This window comes from Aaosphaeria arxii (assembly GCF_010015735.1).
Source record: "Aaosphaeria arxii CBS 175.79 unplaced genomic scaffold BU24scaffold_5, whole genome shotgun sequence".
NCBI classification, from domain to species: Eukaryota; Fungi; Ascomycota; class Dothideomycetes; order Pleosporales; genus Aaosphaeria; species Aaosphaeria arxii.
This window is the reverse complement of record NW_022983478.1, coordinates 966,072-992,239: the sequence shown is the minus strand read 5'-3', so window position 1 is coordinate 992,239 and position 26,168 is coordinate 966,072. Positions and strand designations below refer to the sequence as shown.

The window sequence follows — 26,168 nt, the reverse complement described above, 5'->3', positions numbered from 1 at the left end:
TCATTAGTTACTTTTCACCAGTCCAAATAATGGCATTTGAGACTGTCCATATTCGGATTTGCCATACGGGAAACAAAACCCTCCAATTGTTCGCTCACGAAGATGCACATACAGCCTTCCAATATCTTTGCTATGTGCTCAGAAAATCTCCCGCCCTCGTGCATCACCGTCTCGCCTGAATGCGAGAAATGCGACAGCAAGGCGCAGCACAGCTCCCACGTTGCGCTGCGGGATATAAGACGGCGGCCTCCCATGCGACCAGTCTGAACTGGTTGTCGGTGTTTGCCTTTTTTTTGCCTGATGATTCTTACGCGAAGATCGGCACTCGTTGCAGGCAGTCCCCCGGGAGCGCATGCATCGGCGTCCGCCACCTTCGCCTATGGGTAAGGGGTCTGCCGTGTTGTTGTTTTTGTAGCACACTCATCTTTTCAGGGCAATAATGCCTAGCAGAGAGAAAACATATGTTATCCTATGAAGTTCGTCTAGTACTGCTAGTTTCGTCGTTTTGTAGGAGGCAGTGATGTACATCCCGTACGCTGGCGGGAATCGAAGTGCACGAAGAGCACGAATCCTCTTAAGTATATACAGTCACAAGAAATTGGGATTTCAAGGTCAGCACAGATAGATCACCATATTTATAACGATTCAAGTTTGTATTATAATCCATCATTGTTCCTGTTAAAGCTGAGAAATTGCACAGACTGGTAGCGACCGAGAACGGTAGGCAGAGACCGATTTCAATGCAGAACTCCATGCATGCTATGACAATCTATCGTCCCTAGTGGGTATCATGATAAAGGCCATATCAAACATCGAATTGAAGAGACTAGGAAAAGGAGAAAAGAAGAGGACTTTCCAAAGTACGTCATGTATAGGTCGTCCGTGGTATAAGAAGATATGTCCACGAGGACCGGAGGATACGTATACCAGATACCAAAGGAGCTGAAACTGCCTAGAGTGAAAGAGAAACATATAAACCGTAATTGGCCAAGGTTGAAAGAAAAAGACCTGGACAAAAAAGACTATACCACCCAGACGAAGGAAACCGTGGCCATGACGGGTACATGACACAGAGAAATACCAGTGAGATTAGACAGCATCACGATGCTCCACTGTGGCAGCTGCCTTGGCAACCATGATCTCGGTGTCCTCTTGGGCAGGCTCGTTGGAGTACGTAGTATGCGGGATCCATTTGGAGCTAGTGCGTGGAGTCGTCTCTTCGAGCATGCGGTCGACCTGCTCAAGGGAGAGCCCCTTGGTCTCCGGAACGAAGAAGTATGCAAAGAGGACGCAGACAGTGCAGGTAGTACCCCAAATGAAGAATACCTTTGCCTTTAAGTTACCCTGATCCTCTGCCATCAAATAGGGAGTAATGAAACCAATGATGAAGTTCCAAAACCAATTTGATGCCGTAGAAAGAGCAACACCCTTCGCACGAATCGGAAGAGGGAAAATCTCTCCAATGACCACCCAGGCGGCGGGGCCCCACGTCGAAGCAAAGAAGAAGATGTAGAAGCAAGTGAAGACGATGAGACAATAGCCGGCAGCGTTGGATCCGGGGAGGGCAGTGCCAACACCAGCAATGATGAACTCACAAACAAGCATACCAACGGCGCCGTAGATGAGGAGAATACGTCGGCCGAAACGCTCGATAGTCCAGAAAGAGAGAGGAGTCGAGCCGACATTGACGGCAGTCGTTATCATGGAGATGACGAATGGGTTCTTGAGACCGACGGACTGGAAGATTGTGGTACCATAGTAGAATATGAAGTTGACGCCAGTCCACTGCTGCATCATCTGCAAAGCCATGCCGAGAACTACGCGGCGGAGGTTGGAGGATGGTGTCCAGCCACCACGGAAGCAGTCCATCCAAGAGATTTGCATGTTCTCCATCTCGTAGCGAAAGTTGGCGACTAACTCGGCAAGCTCATCCTTGATATATTGAGACTCTACAGGCTGGCCACGAAGGGTTGCAAGGGCTTTGGCGGCACGATCATATTGGTCGTTCTTGACGTAGTAGCGTGGAGACTCTGGCAGGAAGAAGAGACCACCAGCGAGAATTATTGCCCAGAGCCACTGTATCGCCATAGGAATTCGGTAAGATGCCGTCGTAGTGTTATGCTCGGTCGCTTTATCGATGACAGCAGCGAGCAGGAGACCGATGGTGATACAGAACTGGTAACCAGAGACAATTGCTCCACGAATGGATTTCGGCGCAATCTCAGACATGTATAGGATGATGATGGCAGAAACGAAACCAACACCAATACCAGCAATGAGACGGCCAGGTACCAACAAGGAAACGGTAGTGGATGCGACCTGGAGAGCCACACCGACAGAGAAGATACCACATCCCGCAATGATGGTCGAGCGGCGGCCAATCCCTGGAAGAAGTCAACGAATGTGGCTCGTCACGTGGAAAGTGAAGGTGAAGTTTGAACTTACAATCAGCGACAGAGCCAGCGAAAAGGGCTCCGAAGAAGGTGCCCGCAGAGAGGATGGAGACAATCAAGGATTGCTGAGCCGCGGTATATAGTAAACCATTGGAAGCATCCTTGCTTGTGGATGGGCCTGTTTTGCGTGTTGGTAAGTTTCAAGTTTGGATTGCATTGTTTACAGTCTTCTCAAATGGCAAAAACAAGGTGGGAATACGTACTGCCAAACTCCTCCTTGAAGTAATTCATGCCCATCACACCATTGATGTATCCAGAATCATAGCCAAAGAGAATACCTCCAAAGGCAGCAAATACACAGAGGAGATAGCCGCGGAGGGTGACTGGAGCCTCCACGCGATCGAGGTTACCGCGCGGAGCGGAAGAAGGGCCCCAGGCGGGCATCGTGGGTCGTAGTTGATGCAAGGGATTACTTCTGCGGTTACGGATGGTTGGTAACTGAGAATGGTGAAGTTGGTTTCGCGTGCGGTATTGGTTGTTGTTGTAACGCAAGGGAGAGAGGTTGTTGAGTGTGGGGGGAAATCAGTGGATGGAATGAGATCTTAAGTACAGGTGCCTCAGTGCGGCCTGGCAACTTCACTTTGTGCCGGACGCAGCGAACAGACCCCCACGTGAGCAGCGCGGTGACGATGATGATTAAGTGATTGTGAAAAGACAAAAGACCTTCACTTTGGAGAGCGCCGCAACGGGAGTGAACGGAATGTGCGACTTTGGCTGCACTTCCCAATGCGGAAATATCATGGAGACGGAGGAGTGGAGAGCCGTCTACCCGCTACTATCATGTATATACTTTCATGAGAACATCAACATCACAACTTCCAGAACGGCTGACCCAGAACATAAAATGTAATAATAATTGCATTATCCTTTGGAGGATACAATCCGTATCTCGCAGAGGTGATATTCGCGGCCGCTAATTGGTCCGTGTCCAGGTGCCCCAGAACAAATTCGCAGCCTTCTCAACATCAGCCAAGGGCACACTTCATAAGTGAAGTCATCGTGAAGGTAGAAACAATATAATAAAGGTAGATAGCATCCGCCCGGATTTCCTCGGCTCAGTTGTACATTTTGGCCGCATCCGTCGTGTCGCCTTCAATGGATGTATCCCGTGGACATCCCGCGACCATCCCACGCAGTGTGGAAGACAGTGCGCTTTGTTTACCCCTCCGAAAGTGGAAAAAATGGAATCTCTGGCGTGTGATTGGCTATCGTAACAATTGAACCGGTTGGTCATGGTTGCAATATCGTGAGACCTTCCCAATTGTTCGCTCGTGACGATGAAACACTCTTCTTTTATGTGACCAACGCATTGCGGGTCGACAACCGGCGCTATGGTGCTATAGAAGTTTCCAAGACCTTGGGTTGGTAACCGCGTTCCAATTGAATGACGGCTATTTTAAAATCTCATATTTGCTGGGGATTGTACCCCATTCATGTCAGGTTCGCCCAGTTATCTTGTTCCCAGTCCATACTTTCCAGCCACTTCATAAAGTCTCCATCGGTACCCGTCTGAAACAACGGCACGTCAAGATTGCTAGTAGTTGTGTATGAATCATTACCAGACGTACTTGCCACCGCTTCAAGTCGCGGTGGTGATAGGATGGTATCGAGCGTTTTCTTGATGAATCTCCTCCCTCGGTCGCAGATCTTGTATGCTGCGCTATCTGCTTTGACACTGGCAAGGGTGGCTACCATGACGGAAAGATCTTGGATGGTCTCGGACCGAGGCAGGTGATTCGCCGCTGCAGAAGCGGCCACAGGTTCTTGCTCTTGGTGGAGAAGCTCGACTGCGACTACCGCGGCTGCTGGTAGAAACATACATAGCAATTGGGTGTAATCCAGTTGAAAGTCTCGGAAAATATCTCGATTGTTGGCCATGCACAGTATAAATTTGAAAATGTCTCTGGAAACGGCGAGGAGTTTGGTAGAATCGGCGCCCACCTTCTTGATGAGGGTTCGTTGCAAAAGAAAATGATGGTTGAAATCCGCGAGCCGTATCAGTGTTTGGAATAACAGCTCCACTGGTGCGCGCTTCGCATCGTAAGGGTTTTGGGTGTCTATCTTGAGGAATGGTGGCATGTTCTCCCAAGTCTGGATAACGCGCCTCTCGATATCTGCTGCACGACTCAGGATCTCTTCAGTCGACAAAAGGCCCAGAGAGATCTCCAAGGTCTCCTCCATGAGCAAAGCATTAGCTGCAAAAACTCGCGAGATAGTGCAGCGCTGGATACTACCGTGCGTGTTCCATCCTTCTTGATCCAGGTTGGTCAATGCATACTCCAGCGCGAAACCGTCAGACCTGCGGTATGATCAGCTATTGCCAGGCGTCGGCGAAAACTGTTCCTTTTCAAGAAGATGAACAGAGTATGAAAGTAACGAATTAGTGACATTGTACGTACATGATTTGCGCGTCGGTCAGGTCCAACGGGAACTGCAAGAGGCAGTACTGGCGTGTCAATCGCGGAGGCCGCCCAACAAAAGATGCCGAGTATTTATCGTTGTCGTACTGGCTTATGAAGACACGCTTGCGAAATTCGGCGATGAAAAATGGGGTCTGATCGTCGACTTCGATCTTCTGATGTAGGCCAAAGGCGATGAGCGCCTGGCAAACGTACGACGACCGTTGCCAATTATAATAACTCCCTTTCGAGTGTAGAGAGCACGCCAGGACTGTCTGCTCATACAAGAACCATATGAAGAGATCGTTTACGATGTCATAATCTTTGCAAAACGAAAGGCACACCTCCGAAGCATTGAAAGTCTTCAGTGTGAGCGCCGTGCGATCCACAGGCGCTTCATCGTGCGAACAAAAGATAGGGTCACCATCTTGTAGTGTTTGGGTCAGTAGCCCAACCAGAGAAGTGATGATACCAACAACTTCCCACCGGAGGTGCTCGCCAGTGGTGTTCATGAGAAACTCGCGCGGCTTCGTGTGCCGGTCTAAGAGGCGGGACAGAGGCTTTGTTGTGTTCTCCCAGACCTTTTCCGACATCTTACGAAGTTCTTCTGGCCTCTGAGATTCAAGCACTTTGCGCCATGTAGACCAAAGTTCAGTGACCCAGATCTTCACCATGGGTTCGATGATGATGGTGCCTTGGCAGAATTGAAATAGCTTCTGGATGTATACATCAAGCTGCGGAAGATTCTTGAGTAGACCAAGAACTAGAGCACCTCTCTCAATATGCGACTGAGGAATTCTAGAATGACCAGTCGAGTCTCCCAAATGAGGGGCTGGTAATATGCCAACACTTAGCTCATTCTCCGCTACGATGGCGGAATGAGAGATGAATTCCTCCTTTCTGCGATGCTTCATAGGTTCATCGAGGGCTTCGGTGTGGTGAAGCGGCTGACCAAGCTCATCAGAACAGAGAGGTTCTTGATTCGATGGGGGTTGCGCAGGAAGACTACTGGCTCGCGGTAGTCTCGGTGGCGTCGTGGAAGGACTGTCCGGGCGAGGAAAGGATAGTGTTGCGAAGGTGCTGTTGCTTTCTTCTTGACAGACTACGGTCGAAGAGGCAGCGGTCTCTGAGGGCTCAGGAGTTGGGATGGCTGTGGCCTTAGTCAGAGGAGCAGGATGGTAGACACATTGCTCGGTCTTGTTCCGTCTGATGCAGCGACCGCAGTGCGGCATCATGTGGTCGCATCGAAGCTTTCCCTTACGACATGGTTCACAAGATTGAAGCTTTCCATTCCGTCTAAAGTTCTTGTTCAAGGTACGGTTCTGGTGTGACACACGTAATCTTGCCGGGAATCCTAAACCAGTCTGATCATCAGTTAAACAAATGAGACCTCTAAGTGGCGCTCTTCAAGGGTATTGCACGCACCATGATGTACCATTTCCAAGTGAAAGATGGGAAAGATCCCGAAAATTATACTGCAAACGATATACACAATAGTGTTTTGGGAAACCTAGGTCGCGAATAGATCTGCACTACAGCCTGGCGCGATGGAGAATTGCTCTTCTAGCACACTACTGCCATTGGAACTGGGCCACGTTATGCAAAGTTCGTCTGCTGTGGACTATTTTGCACGTACGTATGACTATGCTATTAGAAGAAATTGATAGATATTGCGAACATAGATGGCCACAGTGGGATGCGAAGGGGAAGAATGTACGATGATGATTGTAGTGTAGTGTAGGGGTGACGGCGATGGTGATGGTGATGGATATGTCGGATACGGAATTCAATTCCGGCTGCGGAGTTCGCTTTTCCTCACTTACTCGTCCAATCAGATGCTAGTTAGTCTTCTTGCTAAGAAAACGGCTGCTACAGCACCAGAACACAATAAGAATTAAAGTTGCGCTTACAAGTACTTTCAACACCCATATCAGCGTCTGTATAGTTAGCGATTGTACAAATAATTCTATCTTGTCTGCTCTCGTAATATCCTACGGCCCGTATAAGCCCAGGTTGAGATGGCAAAGCCCCTCTATCCTCAACGCACCCGCCTTGTACCTCCCTGTGCAATATAATCCTGGCTTCACATTAAGATTTGAATAGCAATTGCAAGCCTAGCTCAAGTCCCAACACCCATCATCGAAAGCATAGACAGGATCCAACAGGAAGTCATCCAAAGCAAATGAGTCGTTATCCAACATGTCTTGAAGGTAAGTAGTAGGCTCGGTAGTCGGAGCATTACCATGCGCCTCGATCTTTTCCACGACATCGCCGCAGCTCGCGATGCAATTATCCGCTAGATCCCATCCGGAATCTTGTTGTAGTCTTCGCAGACAAGCGATCATATCCTTTGCGATGCGCAACGGCGGGCTGTGGGCAGGGTCTTTGGATCTCAATGAACTCCTTAGTAGAAGTGTCGTCGCGGAAGTAATCGCGAATGCATTGACGGGAATCCAGAACCCGGAAAGGTGGGATTCGTCTAGTTCTTTGATGAGGAGGACAATTTCTTCAGCCGCCCGCTGCGAGTATATGTTGTACTGAGACATGTCCTCTGATTCATAGTGACGTTCGCTCATGTCCATATCCAGCTGTATCCGGCGGAGGAGAAGCTTTACAGCTAGATAAGCCAGGCGAAAATTGGCAGCACCGGGAATGGATAGGTCAGTTCCTCGCATTACGATTTTCCTTATGTCTTCAGGTAATGATTCTTCCCACTCTGTTAAAATGATCTCTAACTGAAGATTCTCGTTTACGGTTGATTTGAGCGTTGCGGCTTTAGACACGTGGTAGATATGCTCCAATAACCGGCCGAGTACTTCTGTCAAGGAGACCCATGAGACGAAGATAGAGGCAGCAGCAAGCTGGATAGATGTTCCTCCGTGAGGATAGATATCTTGTAATGTTGGAAGGGGGACATCGTGCTGAGCGCGATGGATATGGAGAGGGGTGCCATAAGCAAGGCTACACCTATTCACGGCATATTCAGCACTTGAATCTCCTGAATATAGAGTTTTCTTCTTACCATCGGTCGAGAACAACGATGAGCCACCAAACTCTAGTTCTGAAACTCTTCTCCGAGGGAGGAATGTCCCAATTAGACGGATCACGATGAAGACCCAAGGCATGCGACAAAGAAATGGCTATACCGAGCATACCACCGTTCCCAAAGATCGAGGTGCTAGGCCTTCCGCATATGTTCAGGACGATCGTTATCACTGTCGACAGCCCTGGAGATAGGAAGATCTCTGCCATTAAAGCTTCATTCGCTTGAACCCAGATGAAACGAACATCCGGGCAACGGCCGGTTATAGAAGATGATTTGGACCAGTAGACCAAGGAGTTGGCATAAAGATTAGAGAGTAGAGCAGGGGATATCTTCCTCCTATGATTCGTGAAGGTTCTCTTGAAAGAGGTGGCATCGAATATTGGGAAGCAGATATTAGCATGTGTAAAAAACCTGATCCGATTAGCTCAAGACTGCAGAGTAATGGGGGCATAATGAATAAACCTACATATTGACGACCTCTTCCAGATCATGGTCCAGAAACTTTTCGATAAGCTCACACTTATGAAATGCAGGCGACTGATCAGCGGAGACCCCCAATGGTCGTCGCGGAAAGGAATTGAACAACACTCGTCCTCTCCGGCTGGATACTGACGGCGATTGATGATCGGTCTGCTTGGACATTCTATTTCTCCCTCCTGGAGACGTGGCTAAATAGCTGTGCAAAACTTCACTATCATCCACTATGGCGGGACTGACGACATGAGAGTTGTCGTTGCCGGACTCTCCTAATAATGTCACAAGATGAGATGAGTGGTCCTCTCGTTGCGCATCATTTATTATCGCACTTCTATTCCTGTTGCTATATCTAGCTTGGGTTGCAGCATAGATTTGCGAGGATGAACCGGTTGAGATATTCGATGGCGACCGTATCGCGTTGTGCTCAAGATAATTGCCTTGCCCGCTGGAGGTGTTCCGAATTCTTCGCGCAGCCCTTGTTCTGTGGTTCAAGCGGTTCTTCGGTCGTTCTTTGTCTTCCGTTGGTGGAAAGACACAGCTCGTACCATGCGATTCACAAGTGAGACATTTAGTTGAGGAACTGATGGTCTTGCAGCGTGATTTACGTTTTCGACATGGTAGGCAGGCAGGCTGGAGATGAGAACGATATGGTCGCTCTTCCAGATGAATGCGAGAAGTACTTCCACTGTCCATGGCATCAGATGGTCATCCGACTTCTCATTGTGGAATAGAGATAAGCTGATAGCCACTTGATGCTCCTCAAAAGATTGGCCAACATTCCCGAACGAGTCCGGTTGTTCACAGAGTTTGCCGCGGAAAACTTTAGTTGTCCACCAATCATAAGCCAGAGATCCATTCCTTATTTAAGTACATCGCGAACACACCGCGGGAAACTCTTGACGCCCCTCAAAGTCCTCGGGCAAACTGCATGTGCATCTTTCCAGCATGGATTTCAATTGAATTTTCCGTCGCGGAACAGGGCACGCTTGCATGGTTGTAGATTACTGTCATGTGTCCAATTGGTCATTCAGATATGATATCGACTTCTCAGAACCCGCGTCTTTGGATATAAAATCTAGTACATTGCCCATAACATTGGATAGTAGTAAATTTTCATCATATCTCTTTTTATCGTACAAATCCTTCACGGTGTTGAGCTTGACAAGATGTCGCAAGAACCGACTGCGTTTTGGTCCAAGGCCAACCGGTTCCTAATGAACACCGGTGTTCCATTCTCTCCCGTAATTATCACCAAAGCAAATGGAACCCGCCTCCACGACAGCTCAGGTAGACAAATTCTCGATTTCACTTCTGGCCAAATGAGTTCCCTTCTCGGCCACTCCCATCCAGAGATCGTTGAGACCGTGCACAAGTACAGCGCTGAGCTCGACCATCTCATCAGCAACATGATCACCAACCCCGTCATCGACCTCGCAGAGCGACTAGCCCGTATCGCTCCAGCACCGCTGGAAAAATCCTTCTTCCTCAGTACCGGATCTGAAACGACAGAGGCGGCGATCAAAATGGCCAAATGCTACACCGGCAAGTTTGAGATCGTCGCTTTCGCGGCCAGCTATCACGGACTGACCCAGGGAGCTGGATCCGCAACGTACTCGGCGGGTCGCAAAAACGGCGGACCGTCTGTGCCTGGCCAATTGGCATTCCCCGCGCCCTATGCTTTTCGGTCACCATTCCGGAAAGCGGACGGAAGCTACGACTGGGAGACCGAAATGGAATTCGGCTGGTCTATGATCGATAGACAAAGTGTCGGTTCTCTCGCAGCGTTCATCATGGAGCCAATTCTGTCGACTGGCGGCATCCTTGAGCCACCAGAGGGTTATCTACAGCGCATGTCGGAAGAATGCAAAAAGCGTGGTATGCTGCTCATCATGGATGAGGCACAGACTGGCGTTGGTAGGACTGGACAAATGTTCGCTTTCGAGCGAGACGGGATTGTTCCTGACATTCTCGCACTTTCCAAAACACTAGGCTGTGGACTTCCATTGGGCTCAGTGACTACTACCGCGGAGATTGAGAGAGGCTGCAAAGAAGCTGGATTCCTCTGGCTCACTACACATCTCAATGATCCCCTGACTGCAGCCGTCGGAAACAAAGTCCTTGAAATCGTGGAACGAGACAATATCTGCCAACGTGCAGCGGAGCGAGGCGCTCAATTGCGAAAAGGCCTATTGAAACTTCAGCAGAAGTACTGGTGTATCGGTGATGTTCGAGGGCGGGGCCTGCTCCAAGGTATAGAAATCATATCGGATGCGAAGACGAAAGCGCCAGGGTCTGAACTGGGACAAGCTGTTTCTGATAGGGCTATGGAAATGGGACTCTCATGCAATATTGTCAATCTCCCCGGAATGGGAGGTGTTTTCAGATTAGCGCCCCCAGTGACAGTAACAGGAGATGAGATTGAGGAGGGTTTAGCCATACTAGATGAGGCATTTGGGCATGTACTTTCTCAAAGAAGTCATCTGTAGTCTGGGCGTTCATCAATGATGATTCGACGTCGAGGAAGAAGCGCCCGCTGTTTAATCTAGACTCTTGTGTGTATCTCTACTTGATAATGGTCTCGTAGCGTGGCATTGCCCAATAACTGAGGGAGCAAACCATGCAATGAAGTAAGCCTTCAAGTGCGGTATGTATAAATAGAGCGATTAGCCAAATCTTCGAAAATAAAGACGATGACTTGCAGTTGAGTGGCGTTACATGACAATTCTAGTGGACGGGGTCGCGCCAAGAAGACATGATCTTATACAACATCGCAGGTTGTCCCAATCCCAGATTCTAGTCGTTCTGTTTGGTGGTCTTTTGTTGCTGAAACTCTCCGTATGTTGTGGTGGTGAAAGCCTACTCTCCATCCTCAATTGGCATTTGGTAGAGCTTTCGAGGTCGCAGTAGTGATGTCTTGAAGCACTTCGATTCCAAATGATGCGAATTTGGTCGTATGTGTACGACATCGAACCAACAAAGATCCTGCCAGCGATCTTCTTGTCGTATGCAGTGTAGTGATATTACTCTGTTTGGCGAATTCAAAACCTAGAACTACTGATTGCATTGTCCGTAGATGCTGACACAATGTTTGAATAGCCAGGTCTCGTTTTTCATGGTTTCTTGTCCGTGTCGTGAAATGCTGGGGTCCAGGTATTATCAAAGGGTGGCACTCCCTCGGGTCGCGGTAGAAAAGCAAGCCAGTGTGGCCGAAAGATAGCCTCACCATGCGGCGTATCAATCCAAATCATGCTGTGCATATGTTGAAGAATATCATGCCATTGGACGAGCTGGAGAGACATTGCAATCGCTTGTGCTTCAGTGGCAAACCACTGGTAATGGGGTGTGTTGGAAGCGACCACCATGCCGACAGCAATCAGCCATACATCTAGGGCGCCATGATTGCGACTTGTCTCCTTAAATCCTTCAAGCGATGCCCTAAATTTTGATAGAATCATGTGCAGCATTCCATCGTGCGGATAATATGTTGGTCCATGAGTGACGAGCATGTAGAGTATGATCGCATAACGAACGGCCTGAGTCGCTGGAGAAAACTGATCATGTTTATCTTCCGGATCGGAAAGTAAAAGACGGTGTATCACATAGCATGTGAGGTCGTGAAGTCGTGCTGTCGGCAATGGCGCTACTCGGGTTTGCAGACAGATGCCCCGCAAGCGCACGAGAACAATAGCGACATCGAGGTCGATCTCGATATCTCCAAAGCCGGTCTCATGCCACTGCATATCTGGCATCTCTGAATGCCATTCAGGGATCGGGGGGATGCCACTGCCGATTCCATCATCGGTCTGTACTGGAAATTGGGGTTTTCCCATGATGAGCATCGAAACCCTTGGGACGGCTGTGAGCAACATTTCGCGTGCAACCTCAGCGATTCGACTACTTACCAACTAACCATTCTCGCAGTAAGTGGGCTAGTTTGCCTGATCGCATTGATACCACCTCTTAGGTCGACAAGCCGTTTTACCCCGCTGATGTGCATTTGGCTTACATCGATATTCCCCTTGCCAAACTGATTGTTGCAAGAGTCAACCGTTAGCTTACATGATTGAGGAAAAATGGACAACCTACCTCGATTGTTGCCAGTGTAATCACGGTATTAATTGTCCCATCCTGTATGGCTAGAGCGGCATCCTCAATTTTGTGTCGAAGTAGCACGACGGAGTCCGCCATGAGTATCTCCGAACTTTCGAAGCCCTTCTGGGCACTTCGCTCCTCGTCAAGACATGCTGTCTGCAAAGAGACATGGAACAGCGCCGGATCACCCAAAGCGAGTGGCCACCAGGAGACAAGAAACGGATTCGAATTTGCATCCAGATCCAGTGGATAATATTGGAATGCAATCTTATGGAGAACTGAAAGGAGAATTAAGCTCGCACTCTTGATTGAGATCTACGAGTAACGTGACCTACAACTGTGGATGAGCCGTTGGACGTGTGCTCGCGAGAGTTTCGTTTGAGGATAAGATTCGAATGGATCTAAAGACCCGAAACTGTGGCCGGCGACAAGGCCATGGCTACCCGGATATCGCGTGACCAATCCAGACTGGGCTTCTCTGCTCGGAGATGGTAGCGACGCTGTCAGTGGTTGATTTGCGTATACGCATTCGATCTTGCGCTTATTGCAACGTGAGCACCGCGGTGTGCGTAGGTCGCAACTGTGCTTTGACTTTGCGCATGCAGCGCAGGACCGGCGGAGACTTGGACGCATCAATAACAATTAATAAATCGAAGTGCAACTGGGACGACAGCACTGGATGAGGGCACTGGGGTCGTAAGATATCCAGCAGATGAACGGACGAACGAATGATTGAAAGAGCATCGCATGGAGTCATGGAACTTAGGATGTGGATGCCGTGATTCCTGAATAGGCTTAGTCGCCGCAGGACTAAAATTAAGAGAAGTCAGAATTAAAACCCCTTTCACGACGATTAGAAAGCAACCGAATTACCGAGAATGGCGTGTTTCATACACTGTTGTTAAGTGAATACAGATACAATGTTCCTACGAGCCATTTCCTCTGGCGCTGCTTCGCGGCATATGTTTGTCCATATGTACGAGTACATAGGTACTCGTTGTACCGTCTCTGAGGGTTCCATTCACGGCGCCCAAGTACACTGCTCTCGAAGATATCAAACACTTATCAAATTTGCCAGATGAATTCTCGTGATTGACTACTACGTTTTAGTACCATCATACGATTGCACGTATTCTTCTTCTGCACGGACGTGGTAAAGGCCGGTGTACATAGGTACTGGTGTCGCAATCCTTGACCCCTGCTTTCTCGATGGCCAGCCCAACAGCCTTATCGACATCCACCCATGGAAATTCCAAAGCGGCGGAGTCTAAACCAATTCAAGTAGTCCTGAAGTGCTCCCGATGAATGGTACGACCTCGTAAGACCAATACGACGCTCTGAAAGGTAGCAAGTATCAACATTTTCTGTTCAAGTTCAGGGGAAAATGCGAGATAGGGTTACCTTTGGTCCCTTTCCCCCTCCATGTGGGGCGTGGCCATTTTTTAGAAGTTGGTAGAATATAAGAAAGGATCTGGTTCTTTAGCTAGATCACCCGCAAGCGTCAAGATCCTTTCATTTGTTAGTACAAGATGTCTGCAGAGGTTCTGAACAGCACCAGCCTGCCTGCTGGACAGTCCTCTCCCTGGCATGCCAACATCTCGTTGTCGGATAGTGCTCTTCAGCGGGTTTTTGCAGGATGGTCGGTATGGCAGTGGGCCATTACCATTCTCCTGGGAATGATTGTGTATGATCAAGGTAAGGACGAAAACATAACGTTGGATAGCCAGAACTAACTTTGGACCAAAGTAATGTATCTGAAAAGAAAAGGATCTATCGCAGGTCCAACATTCAAGATACCATTCGTTGGACCTTTTCTCCAAGCGATTCATCCCAAGTTCGACGCATATCTCGCACAGTGGGCGAGCGGTCCCCTTAGTTGTGTATCAGTATTCCACAAGTATGATGCCATTGTGAATGAATGTACAACACCAGATGTAGTACTGACGACAGCTCAGATTCGTGGTTCTCGCATCGGATCGAGATGTAGCTCACAAAGTGTTCAAGTCGCCAAACTATGCAGAGCCATGCCTCGTCCCCATCGCCAGAGATATCCTGGGCCACAAGTCGTGGGTTTTCTTGCAAGGAAGAGCTCACGCCGAGTATCGAAGAGGCCTGACGCCATTGTTTACGAACCGAGCTCTGGCAACCTATCTGCCGGTGCAGGAGAAGGTATTGGACGAGTACTATGAAAAGTTCGTTCAATTGAGCGCAGCCAATAAAGGACGGCCGACGACATTCATGGCTATGTTCCGCGAGATCAACTGTGCGCTCTCATGTCGCACTTTCTTCGGAGACTACATTTCTCAAGAAGCCGTAAAGAAGATCGCTGATGACTTCTATCTTGCCACCGCCGCACTTGAGCTTGTCAATGTTCCATTATCAATGTACATTCCATACACCAAGACGTGGCTGGGCAAGCGAATTGCAGATGCCGTGCATGCTGAATTTGCCAGATGCGCAGGGGCTTGTAAGGCAAACATGGCCACTGGTGCCGAACCTACCTGCATCGTGGACCATTGGGTTCTTCACATGATGGAGTCACAACGGTACCGGGAGAAGATCGCTGCGGGAGAGCCTGCAGAGCGGCCTTCGAATATGATCCGCGAGTTCACCAACGAAGAAATAGGAGAAACACTCTTCACGTTCCTTTTCGCGTCACAGGATGCCTCCAGCAGTGCCACTACTTGGTTGTTCCAGATTCTTGCACAGCGACCCGATGTACTCGACCGACTCCGCGCGGAGAACTTGGCTGCACGCGGCGGCGACCGGTTCAAGCCTTTTGATCTCCCTATGCTGGAATCACTCACATACACCAACGCTGTTATCAAGGAAATCCTCCGCCATAGACCGCCCGTCATATTCGTCCCATACCTCGCGACGAAGAACTTCCCGGTCTCTCCGAACTACACCGTCCCTAAAGGCTCGATGATTATCCCATCCTGCTACCCGGCCCTGCACGACCCAGTCGCATATCCTCAACCAAATGTGTTTGATCCTGACCGCTGGATCACCGGCGATGCTGAATCGCAAACCAGGAATTGGCTCGTCTTCGGCGCGGGTGCTCACGATTGTCTGGCCAGAAGATACGTGCCGCTTTCCATGGCAGGTATGATTGGCAAGGCAGCATTGGAGCTCGATTGGGAGCATCATGCCACCGACAAATCCGAGGAGATCCGCGTTTTTGCGACACTTTTCCCCATGGTAAGTTCTTCGTCCCCATGTCACCTATTGCTTCCAAGCTAACGTTTCTCGTCAGGATGATTGTCCTTTAGTTTTTAGAAAGCGACCAGCATGAAAAAGTGATTTTCTTTGAAAATAATATAGGATAAATTAATAGTAATAAATACAATTGCATTCCAATGAATTCTCATGCCAGAAGGCAACCTACATCATATCATCATTCTTTTTTGCTAGAGGCACATAGGCATCCATTTTAGCTAGGTAACGCTGCCAATTGCCATAACTAATGAAGGACACGGTCAAACTTGCTTGTTCCTCCTTGCCGGGTCTGCCCGGACCAGTCATGTTCTAGAAACTCCGCAACAGTCCACCGTTTACAGCCCCTCCCAATAAACATCCCAATTTCATGTTCGTACCAACAGAGCAAATGCCCCCTCTTAATAAACCTTTTAACATCGATAACTACAAATTGGCGCTGCGGTGCTCAGGATCTTAGCAACTTCCACGCATTCTTCGTCGACCTCATTATAAGTAGGGTCTTGTGCAGCTTCTTCCGAAAAACTCTCGAGACCACGGTGACTGTAATGCCATCAATATGGATATATCTTGTTGCTGTTGGCACGCATCAAAAGTCGGGTTTAGAGCTTGATGGCTGCATGTTCGTGACTCCTGCTGCTTCGCTAGCTAGGTACTCGCCAACAATAATTTACAATGATTGTTGAAATAAGCCTTCTGCATGTTGTTTGATCCCCGCCTCAGTATGACAAAACTTCACACCACCAAAGGAGCGTCGCTCTCGGACAGCCTTTGGAATGAATGGATATCGAAGCTTCTGGGTTGTTACAATTCCCGTATAATCATCTGAAGAATCCATGGTGATAGACGGCGGCAATGTTATTTTGACAGAGCACGTTGTATGTGAAAGCTTTACAGACGTACGCTTCAGCGACATTTGGTGGCTGCCCAGCAATGAAAATATTGTCTTGATACGAATTCAATGATGCGGATGTCTGAAGAGGGTGTGATGTGAAAACAAAGGCCGCTCCATTTCCAACAGCAGTGCCTATACTCGCCTCTCGGTCTAGAAAGCACCAATCGCCGCCTTAAGAAGGATCCGGAGATGCGTTTTGGCTGAGTGTGGGGGCTTTGCAAATATTCTTCATATCGTACGCAGTGTCGGCACCAAAATGTTGGTATCAAGAGGATTATTGTTCAATTGAGTGATTCTACGATTTACAGTATTACATGGATCTCCCCTAACTCCCGGCTTTCTTAGTTTCCGGACACCATTGAATATTACAGGATCGAGTGCTTGATAAAGACGGCATCGTTGGAGCCTCGGTACAAGTGTCCACCTTGCTCGAACCACAAATGAATGGACCGCTAGATTCCAGAATACATAGCAAGGTCTTCGAAAGGCCGGAGTCAAGTCGACAATGTTTTGCTTTGCTAATGTGAGGTACCGAAGTCGGCGACGTAATTGGGAAAAGCAAATGGGACAATCAATGCAGAATCAGACTAGGGTCAGCACTCAAGCGATGCTTTCAATGGTGATCGGTAAGAATCACGACAAAGTACACAGAGACGACATCATATCAGGTATCAAAAAACTGTTAGAGCAAGTTTGTGTGCACAATTTTATTCCTTGGGATGTGTCATGTCCTTATCCAGCGCTAGAGTCCATTCAAGAAGCCTACGCATGAGCCTTCCGTGTCTCTACTCGAATGTGAACTCTCCGTTGTTGTTTCCAATTCGCTCGGCGAGATTGACATCGGCGTCGACGAAATCTCCATCCTCGTTCTGGAGCCGGGCACGAAGAATGGGCCAGTTGTCGTCACCTTCGAATGAGAGGTGCACGTCTTCGGCGGTATCGTTGAAGCCTTCAATATTGTTATTAGCGCCCACTCTATGATTCTGTGACTTTCACATGAAACAGAAGCTGTTGCTTTTGGAAGAGCTCCTCAGCCAAAGCATGAGCTTCAAATCTCAAGCTGAAGACGAAGTAAGTTCTTCAGCATGCATTTCAGATAACTTACCGCCTCCGCCCCACAAAAAGCTTCCGTTCTCGTTTCCGAGAATATCATTGAGCTCAATCTCGACCTCGTGGCTTTCTCCGTCGACATCGAAGAGGTGGGCCTTTAGGACAGAGCCATCAAGCTCAATATCTTGTGCGGATGCGTGGAAGTCAGGCATTTTGGTGTAGAACTGGTTTGGTAGGGAAAAGGTTTTGAGAATGTGATTGTTTGGAGAGTGAAAAGTTTGTTGAATGAAGAAGAGAGGAACGCACGATGGGTGATATCAATATATATACTCTCTGGTAGGAGCGTTTGTCACGAGCAGCCGCCAGCGTTCGTCGCTGCCTTCACCCAAGCACCGCAATTTCCATGTGCCACATGTGGCACCTTCGAATTCACCCCACTATCCCACAGCACTTGGTCCTTAGTTCTTGGTATATTCTCCAGGCTGTTGGCAGCACGGCATCTGCAATGGCATAGCCCATGTCCAGCTGAAGTCAGACGAGACTCATGTTTAAGGGTCTTCAAACGGGAATTCGGCAAGGCTAATGCACGTATGTCTCTAGACTGCTGCAGAGAGGACATGCGGGATCTACGACAGTCTCAGAGCATTGTACATGAGGAAAATTGGATTGGTGTCGAATGAAAGGTACGGGTTCGTCCTCCACGACTGAAATCTCACAGGCGAATCCTGTAGGACCACTTACAGCCGATCTGATTTGCCATACGGAACGCGGATCAAACATGACCCAGGACAATGGCTACCATATTCATAATGTACCCTTACAGCGCTTTATAGGTAATAAGTGATCTCACTTGGTAGTACAGCCAAGCATGGTGGACCGGATCATTGTACGCTTGGTCGCCATGCACTATGACCCTGACCCATAAATGCCAAGTCAGGATCCCATATTATATCCTACCGCCTACCGTATGAGGCGCAGCGTAACGCTTTCGACCCCAATTATGCTTCCTTACTGTTCTTTGTCACTTGCGATCCGAGCCTAGCCCTTCCGCTGACGTGGCAGTGCGGGTTCTGGGCGAGAAATTGCTCAGCGCGGGGTCTATGTTACCATTGCGCGATGTTGGGGGTGATCTCACGTCGTAAACGTGCGGGTGGGGTTTGAAACATCGTTGCTCAAACATCTACCTACGAATTGTACCTACCTAGCATCGTCGAACCATTTGTTTTGCGCCTTGCATATGCTGTTGGCCACTCTTGTCACAAAGTCCATGGGTTGTTCCCAATTGAATCCCAGGAGCAACTGTGGCTGTACATGCACATTGGCAACAAAAAAATAAAACTCCTAGACCAAACATCCACGCGAGTTCGTGTTATATACGTCACGTAGAGGGGTAAGAAATGCCCCTCCAATAATTGCCGCAAGCTCGGCCATGGCCAGCGTAAGCGATCACGGATACGAAGAGCGTCGTGAGCGCGTTGCTCAAACGCCTAGCGCTAGATCGGTGAGAAAGGTCTCGCCTTCAATGTAGACGACTGTGCCAAGCTGCCCCGTTTGTCACAGAAGCAAGTGGTAATCTTTACTGTCACATCCTACGTTAGCCCTGATATCTATATGGTGTGTGCAAACAGAGTATATGATCCAGGGTGATTTTGACGTCAATGGTTGACTTCAAGCTGTGCGTGGCCTCCGGCGATGCAATCATCATTTGTCCCCACCGCATAGCAACACCGCACTCTCGATTGCTGCATGAGCTATATAAGACTGAATAATAGGAATGTCTGCGCCTTTTATTGAAGACCACCTGCTTATGGTCTCAAAGTTGTTCCCTTGAACATATCGCAATGCGTTGGCCAATCGGAAGGTTTCAGTAAGCCTTGATTCTTCTAGTATTTGACTCGCCCCGATATTGAGATCCCATTTTATCATTCGGTCCTTCAAGTCACTGATAGTCATACAGAAGCACTAATCACTATTTCTTCTCAAAGGCCTAGCAAGAAAGAAGAAAATCTCTTCTACAAGGATGGCGGTGGTCATCATTCTGAGCCCTAGATATGAGAAGCATCAAAGCGATTGGATAGTGCCTTCGCTATGACCAAAACACTCGAAGAGCACTGAACACCTTAGTTGTGGAAATCTGCTTAAAGGAAATCACGATTGCATATTCATGCATAACGCACGGGTATTTGCCATGGGCGTTCTGGGCTTTCCCCCTCAGTAACCTTTTTGATCGGAATATCATATAACTGTATCTCGTGCAAAGAAAGCAAGAGAAATGAAATACAACAAAGACGCGAAGGCTTTGATGAAGTGTGTGGACATAGCCAATGAGCTAAGTTAAGCTGTTCAGTTGAGTTTCTTTATTCCTAAGTATCTGGCCGACAAAATGCACGCCGAACATGCAATGACGAAGTTTGCGTTTAGAAGAGAAATTTCCCCGAGACAATCATCCTCTATTCTGGCACAGTACCGGCACGGTCCCTCTGCAAGTTTGAATCTACGAAAGCTGACCTATGCATTAGCCCTGCCAGACAGCAGGACCAGGAGCAGTGTAGCTGGTCTTCACAGGATAGTATGACCAGATCAAACCCGGATCACTGGACTTGTACGCGCCCGGGAAAGCCACCAAAGGTCCTGGAGAGCCGCTACCTCCACCCGTAACTTGGACTTGAGCGCAGGAGAGATAGATTTGTGCACCTCCAGGATTGGAAGCTTGGTGAAGCGCAATGCTTTCAACCCGGACAAGGTACTTTCCGCTGGGTACATTCTTGGGGATTACGAAATCAACGGACGTCTTCTCTGGAAAGTCTCTGTCAGTTACTGTAGGGTTTCCCAGAACAGTCAACTTACTATACGCTGGCCATGTGTCTTCGCCTGATGTAAGAGCACCGCCAGCACCAGGTCGAGCATCAATCTTCGCGACCTTAAACCAAACATTACCAGCAGCCTCCCACGTATTAATGTCTGCGCTCTCTGGAACCTTGGCCATGTAGAACTGAACAGGTCCAAAGTGCGAGATTTGCGACAATGCGACGAAACCGAGAGTATCTCCGGCAGCCACAGTTGCTGTTCCTGTTCCTGGCCTATTCTGAAAGCAGCGCATGTCCGCACTGTTGACGTCGGTGACACCTTGGTTCCCTTGGTAGTTCTTAGTTTGTCGGATCGAGGTCCATTCTTTGGCCTCTTGCTGTCCACCGATAACAAGCTTCGAGAACCGGTCTACCTTGCTTTAGAACACTTGTCATCGCTCAGAGTTGCGGATGTACTCACAGTGAGCCTGGGCTGTGGCTGCTAAAAGCAGCATAGAAGCAAACAGCTGCATGACGAGTTCTGTGTACTGGAAACTTGAAAGGTAAGAAGAACGAAAACCAAGGTGAATCAACCTGTCTGCAGAAGCGTCGAGGCAAGCCAGCGCATTATACCATCGTCCATTTCCGGCTGGCCGGAGAGTGTATAAAATGCCGAGCCACATAACGACCATGTGCCGGCTTGAATCGAATTTCAGTATGACCAGGCACGTGGTATTTAGATACATTTTGGCCGGATTGAGTAGTTTCAATCTATGGTTGAAGCGGAACTACCCAATAAAGGTCACTGTTTAGCCGGCAGCTCTGATTTCTCCCGCTCGGCGCTTTATACTCAATTTACAAGTCCATTTCCCCATATTTCACCATTTGTCACCAAGATTTTCTGAAATGGGGCCTAGCTTGCTCGTTGGTGCCAGAAATAGATCTGGGGATTCCTTTCACCGATCTTGCTCCAAAATGATCTCTGCAAAGTCAAATCAGACATCAAATACTTCAAGAAGAGTAAAGACTGTTGTTCAAGATGCAGTGAAGGCTCACGTGTCAAGATATCGGATATTATTCAGGTCTGAATTCAACCCTATAGGACGATGGCAAGGTCAAAAATGACGTTACCCCACAAGTCTCTCTCAGCGACTGGATGACTCTCAAAACCTAGGAAGTAGCCAAAACGGTTCTTTCAAACAAGCGGAAGTCCCAGGGCCTCGCGCCGTGACTTGGAACTTGGATCCAAATATGGCACCTCACCAATACTTGAGGCTCTGACACCAGTCCTATTTCCCTCAACAAGATTGGTGTCGGGCTATTTACAATCAGTCATCTGTTGAAACTCGACCTCAAGAGGTTAAACTTACTGTAGCAGCATGCCAAACACACGAATTATTCCAGATTGCGGCAGCGTTCTTCGTCCACTTCATGCGCGCAATGCAGTCATGATTTCTTGTGATCAACCTCATAACATAGTCTCGGATGATCTGATCCTCGTACGTATACACGCCGTCAATCTTGGTGACGTGCAAGCCAACACCGGCAAAGATAGCTTTCCACCCTGTGATTCTGCAGGTTCTGACGCACGGGTGATGAGGCGCAAAATCGTCGCCCACGTTTAAGGGAGAACCTCGTGGCGACATGACTTCATATCCACCTGCTTCAGCCGCAGATTTAAAGACCGGCTGAGCGCACGTAGCTGTGAGTGTCTCCAACCAAGAGCGGAAAGATGGAGACATGCGATCGTAGATCTCGTAGCCGGAACACCACAAAGTATCGCCGCCGTGTGGTGGAGTTTCTTCCATCTTCAAGAAGCTGAAGTCTGCCGGCGCGTTCTCAAAAGTTGAGTCGCTGTGCCACTCGCGACTCAGATCGCGGGGCTCTCCAGTGGTGCCAGGACGTTTATTCATAGTCTTGTATATTTTCTTCTGTGCTTCTGCGTTGATAACATAACTGGTTTCCATTAGAGAAGATATGAAATAACGTTGTAATACGTACATGTTTTCATCGGTGCTTCCATCGGGGAGAGTCAGATTACCGGGATCTCGGTAGATAGGATGGACATGAAGTCCATTTTCTTCTGGTCTTCCACTATATTTACCTAGAAGATCGCAGAAGTGCTTCTGGTCTGTGATGTTCAAATCGTCCTGGTCGCGGAAAAAGACAACTCCGCGTTCAGAAATGATAACAGCGAGATCTCGGATCTGTTGTTCCGCATTCTCGGCATGTAGGATGTCGGTTATTTTCAGATTCGGGTACTCGCGTCCTATGATAGGTGTGATCTCGAAGTATGAATAGTTGTCCAGAGATCCAGAGTACTTCAAAGGGGTTGGGCACGATGGGCATGATGTTGGAATGCCCTCTTGTGATAAGCCAGAGGAGCCATTCGAACCAGACTGAATTGCGGCAGGCATATTGTCTGTTTGGCTGTGTTTTTATCTTGTGATGATAATGTAATATAATCAAAAAGAACTGGCTTTTACTTATTCGTTACATACATTCTCCTCTACTGAGGATGTTTTATATTGCCTGAGGTGGATCGGTCGTCGGATGCGAAAGGACCCCGAGATGCACACTCGAAATCCCCAAACCATACTCATAGCAGCAAATCATAAATGCCGAAACGTCCCAGCAGGAATCGGGCTAGTTACACAAGAGTAGAGAATGCTTGTCAGGCTGATGATAGAACTTGATAGGACGAGAGAAGTCGATTTGCCCCACAAACGTGCCCCGCATTCTCCTGCCACGCTCCCCACGCTTCCCCGGATATCAGAATTGCTAAATAGAAGGGCTCACTATTACCTGCTTATGAACTCGCGATTGATACCGAGGTCGATCTTAACTCGCGTTTTGGTTCTGACTTTCAAGTTCGAACTAGACAATACAGATGCTGCGTCGTAGACGTGGACACCAAGGATAGTATCGGTTAAGAAAATATTAACAAAATGATTAAAAATCGATAAGAATCAAAACTCTTTTCAGGTGTCAAAATGTCGGCATTTTTCAAGTTTCTTGAGTACTTGATTACAAAAAAAAAAATTTGAAGAGATCCATGAAGTATCCCTAGCAGATTGATCGCTGCATGCATGGCTTCACCCGAGATATGCTTGAGACCAGGACGAAGGTAACTGGGATGATCTGTCCTTGCTCCAGTAGTCCTTTTGATTCTGCACTATGCCACCAAATATACATGTGGAATTAAGCTCATAAGTCTATTTCATCCTTATCACTATGCCCAAGGGTCGATCACGATTTTCACACCGCTGACTCCAGTGTTCACCTTCTCGATACCCTCTTCAACACTCTCGAGTCCGCCAATTACTTCAGGTGGTACGCCTCTGATAATCCCTTCCTTGATTCCGCGCTCAAGGAATCCTCCTCGAGACAGCAACCACTCAGCCCAATCTTTATTCTCCGGCGCATGCGTCGAGAAACGGTGCATCTGTGCCGTGATGCCATCTGGGAGTCTTGGCATCCCCGGCATAGAAGGTGGGAGTAACAACAAGATGTTGGCTTTGGTTACAGGCCCACCCTCTGGCGCAAGAATCTTGACAATAGTAGCGAGCGTCGAAGGAAGAGAGATGGTGTCGAACCAGTAATCAATGGGGAACAGGCTCCGAATCTGGTCCACGGTCTGCGGGTCACTGTGGTCGAATATATGGTCTGCACCAAGAGACTTCAAAAGTGAGAAGTTGTGAGGAGAGGAAGTACTAATGACTGTGTAACCGGCTTGCTTTGCGTACGATATGGACAGTGAGCCCATCGCGGAAGAGCCACCCCAGATGAGGATTTTCTTGCCTTGCTCAGTTACTGGAAGTGGGGATTCCGGAATTGTGGGACGGTGTAGATTCAGTGTCGTGCTGCCGAATAGGGCACCTGGTGGTGTGTATGATCCCAGCGTTGTTGCTTTCGCAAAATCCGTTTCGCCAATCTATTTACAGATAAAACATAAATTTGGCTGAATGATTCAAACGTTCTGGGAGTCGTCCTACCTCTACAACTTCTGATTCATCAACGATAGAAAAGCGCTGATGGCCACCATACTTGGATTTCTTCGCGACAAATATCTTAGTTCCACACACGATCCTCTCTCCGACCTTGATCTTGGTAACACCGGGGCCCAGAGCTTCGACAATACCAGCCACAGGGCTCCCAAGAACAGTAGGATACTCCATTGGCAAAATGGCAAGCTTAGCTACCTTCGCGTCTGCTGGTTGGATAGCTGATGCATGAACCTAGAATGCATCAATCACCGATTGACGAGACGATCAGAATCATTCGTACTTTGACGAGAACTTCACCCTCTCCAGGTTGTTCTATGTCTACATCATTAATGATGAATTTACCCTTCGCGATCTCTAAGAATGCAGCTCGGTTACTCATTGTGTTGGTTGCGATCTGGCGTGATATTCTCTGTTGGAAAGGGATGAGGTGGCGTGGGTGGAAGATCCGACAGGTTTCACGCTGTAAAGCAGGTAACATAGGAGGTAAACCAACTTGTAGGTACAACACTTCAAATGGGAACATATCATCAGCATAAATATACGTAGTACAGAAAAGCGGTACCGCAGCATTCCGAGGGAAATAAAATGTGATGCATTGATTCGCTCGATGCACCATATCCACTAAGCACTAAGTCTGATTGGTCCACTTGAGTACCTATGCTTGATAGTGCTGAGTCTGACTCCCAAGGGAGGTAGTCGTGGTAGTATACAAAGAAGACTGCATTTCACGTACGAGAAAGCGCAAATGAAATTGGCGACGTGTTGAAGAAATGACTTTCGACAAGCTGCGTCAAGCACTCAGCTCTTGTAGCTGATGATTCGAAGATCGTCCTGCTCCGCTTCCCTGTTCGGGTGATCGATGCGATCTTCCCTTAACCGAGAAACCGAGAGCCCTTGAAAGGGGGTTCGAGGGAGAGTAAAAGGTTGTTAAGTAGTCTCCAGTGAGTGTACGGGCCAACAGTATAAGCTGAAAATTATCGTGATTCACTTTGCTTCGGAAATTGCGGATGACAAGTCGATATATCTTCGTGCGCAACGTTATATCCGTTCGTCCAAGATGGCCTGCAGCCTTATATTGTATGCTTGTCACTTATCACGCCGTTCGTTGCAACGAGTGTACGAGTGTCTAAGTACCAATGAATGACACCTAGTATTACCTTGCTGGATGAAAGCCTACTTTTTGCACCTTGTGGGGATATGAGCAAATCATAGAGCGGACATCTGTAAAGAAAGCTAATTCACCACGAGGGGCGAGAATGCACTTCTACGGAAGCTTCTGTCACATTTAAGGTGCTACCGCATGTTGACAAACCATGGTAATGGAGCGACCGGGAAAATTCAACCCACGTGCTACGGCGTAGCTACAACTATATATCACACCGAATCCTTGACTCCATGCGATCGGAGGAACAGTTGCTCCTCTCCTCACAGCAAGATTTCTATCTCCAGAGTTGGACCAGTTGGCGCTCTAGACTGGGAACTAAAGGCGGCCCCCAACGGCTGCCATGGGTATGGCGTGGAATTTCGCCTGGCTTTTTCTTCCCTCAATTGCCAATGAGCCCTCGCCACGAACCTAACTAGAGACGATCTCAAACATCACCTCATTAAGTCGAAAATGTCAGCAAATCCAACCCAGTATGGCAAAGTCGAGTCCTACATACAGGGTAAATCACTAATAGTTCGAAGTCAATCACGGGCTCGCTTGGGCAGCGCCCGACGAGCCGACAGCGAAACGTGCCGTTCGTAG

General features: G+C 48.4%; 10 protein-coding genes across 10 annotated transcripts; 2 read left to right on the top strand and 8 right to left on the bottom strand.

Moving 5' to 3' along the window:
* Window positions 1–921: 921 nt before the first annotated feature.
* Window positions 922–2,837, bottom strand: BU24DRAFT_481943 (general substrate transporter; the record flags this gene model as incomplete). The annotated part of the gene is made up of 3 exons (XM_033533215.1): window positions 922–2,384; window positions 2,446–2,518; window positions 2,640–2,837. 3 exons carry the CDS (start codon window positions 2,835–2,837, stop codon window positions 1,090–1,092), a joined length of 1,566 nt encoding a protein of 521 aa, XP_033382823.1. The 3' UTR covers window positions 922–1,089.
* Window positions 2,838–3,785: 948 nt separating this feature from the next.
* BU24DRAFT_215006 (uncharacterized protein) lies at window positions 3,786–6,362 on the bottom strand. Its single transcript, XM_033521990.1, has 3 exons — window positions 6,278–6,362; window positions 4,853–6,216; window positions 3,786–4,752 (listed from the first exon to the last, which is right to left on the bottom strand). The coding sequence occupies exons 1-3, from the start codon at window positions 6,278–6,280 to the stop codon at window positions 3,885–3,887; spliced, it is 2,235 nt and encodes a 744-aa protein (XP_033382822.1). The 5' UTR covers window positions 6,281–6,362; the 3' UTR covers window positions 3,786–3,884.
* Window positions 6,363–6,767: 405 nt separating this feature from the next.
* BU24DRAFT_451511 (uncharacterized protein) lies at window positions 6,768–9,127 on the bottom strand. The gene is made up of 3 exons (XM_033531112.1): window positions 8,365–9,127; window positions 7,875–8,309; window positions 6,768–7,819 (listed from the first exon to the last, which is right to left on the bottom strand). Exons 1-3 carry the CDS (start codon window positions 9,066–9,068, stop codon window positions 6,967–6,969), a joined length of 1,992 nt encoding a protein of 663 aa, XP_033382821.1. The 5' UTR covers window positions 9,069–9,127; the 3' UTR covers window positions 6,768–6,966.
* Window positions 9,128–9,339: 212 nt separating this feature from the next.
* BU24DRAFT_214963 (PLP-dependent transferase) lies at window positions 9,340–11,173 on the top strand. Its single transcript, XM_033521988.1, has one exon. The coding sequence runs from the start codon at window positions 9,542–9,544 to the stop codon at window positions 10,859–10,861; it is 1,320 nt and encodes a 439-aa protein (XP_033382820.1). The 5' UTR covers window positions 9,340–9,541; the 3' UTR covers window positions 10,862–11,173.
* BU24DRAFT_214973 (uncharacterized protein) lies at window positions 11,152–13,185 on the bottom strand. Its single transcript, XM_033521989.1, has 4 exons — window positions 12,803–13,185; window positions 12,462–12,745; window positions 12,278–12,402; window positions 11,152–12,221 (listed from the first exon to the last, which is right to left on the bottom strand). The coding sequence occupies exons 1-4, from the start codon at window positions 13,098–13,100 to the stop codon at window positions 11,486–11,488; spliced, it is 1,443 nt and encodes a 480-aa protein (XP_033382819.1). The 5' UTR covers window positions 13,101–13,185; the 3' UTR covers window positions 11,152–11,485.
* A 683-nt stretch (window positions 13,186–13,868) lies between these two features.
* On the top strand, window positions 13,869–15,843 carry BU24DRAFT_392589 (cytochrome P450 61). Its single transcript, XM_033525164.1, has 4 exons — window positions 13,869–14,162; window positions 14,214–14,364; window positions 14,423–15,668; window positions 15,724–15,843. Exons 1-4 carry the CDS (start codon window positions 13,997–13,999, stop codon window positions 15,760–15,762), a joined length of 1,602 nt encoding a protein of 533 aa, XP_033382818.1. The 5' UTR covers window positions 13,869–13,996; the 3' UTR covers window positions 15,763–15,843.
* Window positions 15,844–17,363: 1,520 nt separating this feature from the next.
* BU24DRAFT_463265 (CVNH domain-containing protein) lies at window positions 17,364–17,840 on the bottom strand (the record flags this gene model as incomplete). The annotated part of the gene is made up of 2 exons (XM_033532102.1): window positions 17,364–17,527; window positions 17,684–17,840. 2 exons carry the CDS (start codon window positions 17,838–17,840, stop codon window positions 17,364–17,366), a joined length of 321 nt encoding a protein of 106 aa, XP_033382817.1.
* A 2,290-nt stretch (window positions 17,841–20,130) lies between these two features.
* Window positions 20,131–20,947, bottom strand: BU24DRAFT_441912 (lytic polysaccharide monooxygenase; the record flags this gene model as incomplete). Its single annotated transcript, XM_033530488.1, has 3 exons — window positions 20,131–20,424; window positions 20,476–20,844; window positions 20,896–20,947. The coding sequence occupies 3 exons, from the start codon at window positions 20,945–20,947 to the stop codon at window positions 20,144–20,146; spliced, it is 702 nt and encodes a 233-aa protein (XP_033382816.1). The 3' UTR covers window positions 20,131–20,143.
* A 680-nt stretch (window positions 20,948–21,627) lies between these two features.
* Window positions 21,628–22,744, bottom strand: BU24DRAFT_317497 (TfdA family taurine dioxygenase; the record flags this gene model as incomplete). Its single annotated transcript, XM_033522893.1, has 3 exons — window positions 21,628–21,732; window positions 21,785–22,370; window positions 22,416–22,744. Coding segments are annotated over 3 exons (1,020 nt in total), but the record flags the coding sequence as incomplete, so codon positions are not given.
* A 780-nt stretch (window positions 22,745–23,524) lies between these two features.
* BU24DRAFT_423411 (GroES-like protein) lies at window positions 23,525–24,903 on the bottom strand. Its single transcript, XM_033528247.1, has 3 exons — window positions 24,702–24,903; window positions 24,410–24,652; window positions 23,525–24,348 (listed from the first exon to the last, which is right to left on the bottom strand). Exons 1-3 carry the CDS (start codon window positions 24,798–24,800, stop codon window positions 23,647–23,649), a joined length of 1,044 nt encoding a protein of 347 aa, XP_033382814.1. The 5' UTR covers window positions 24,801–24,903; the 3' UTR covers window positions 23,525–23,646.
* Between the last annotated feature and the right edge of the window lie 1,265 nt (window positions 24,904–26,168).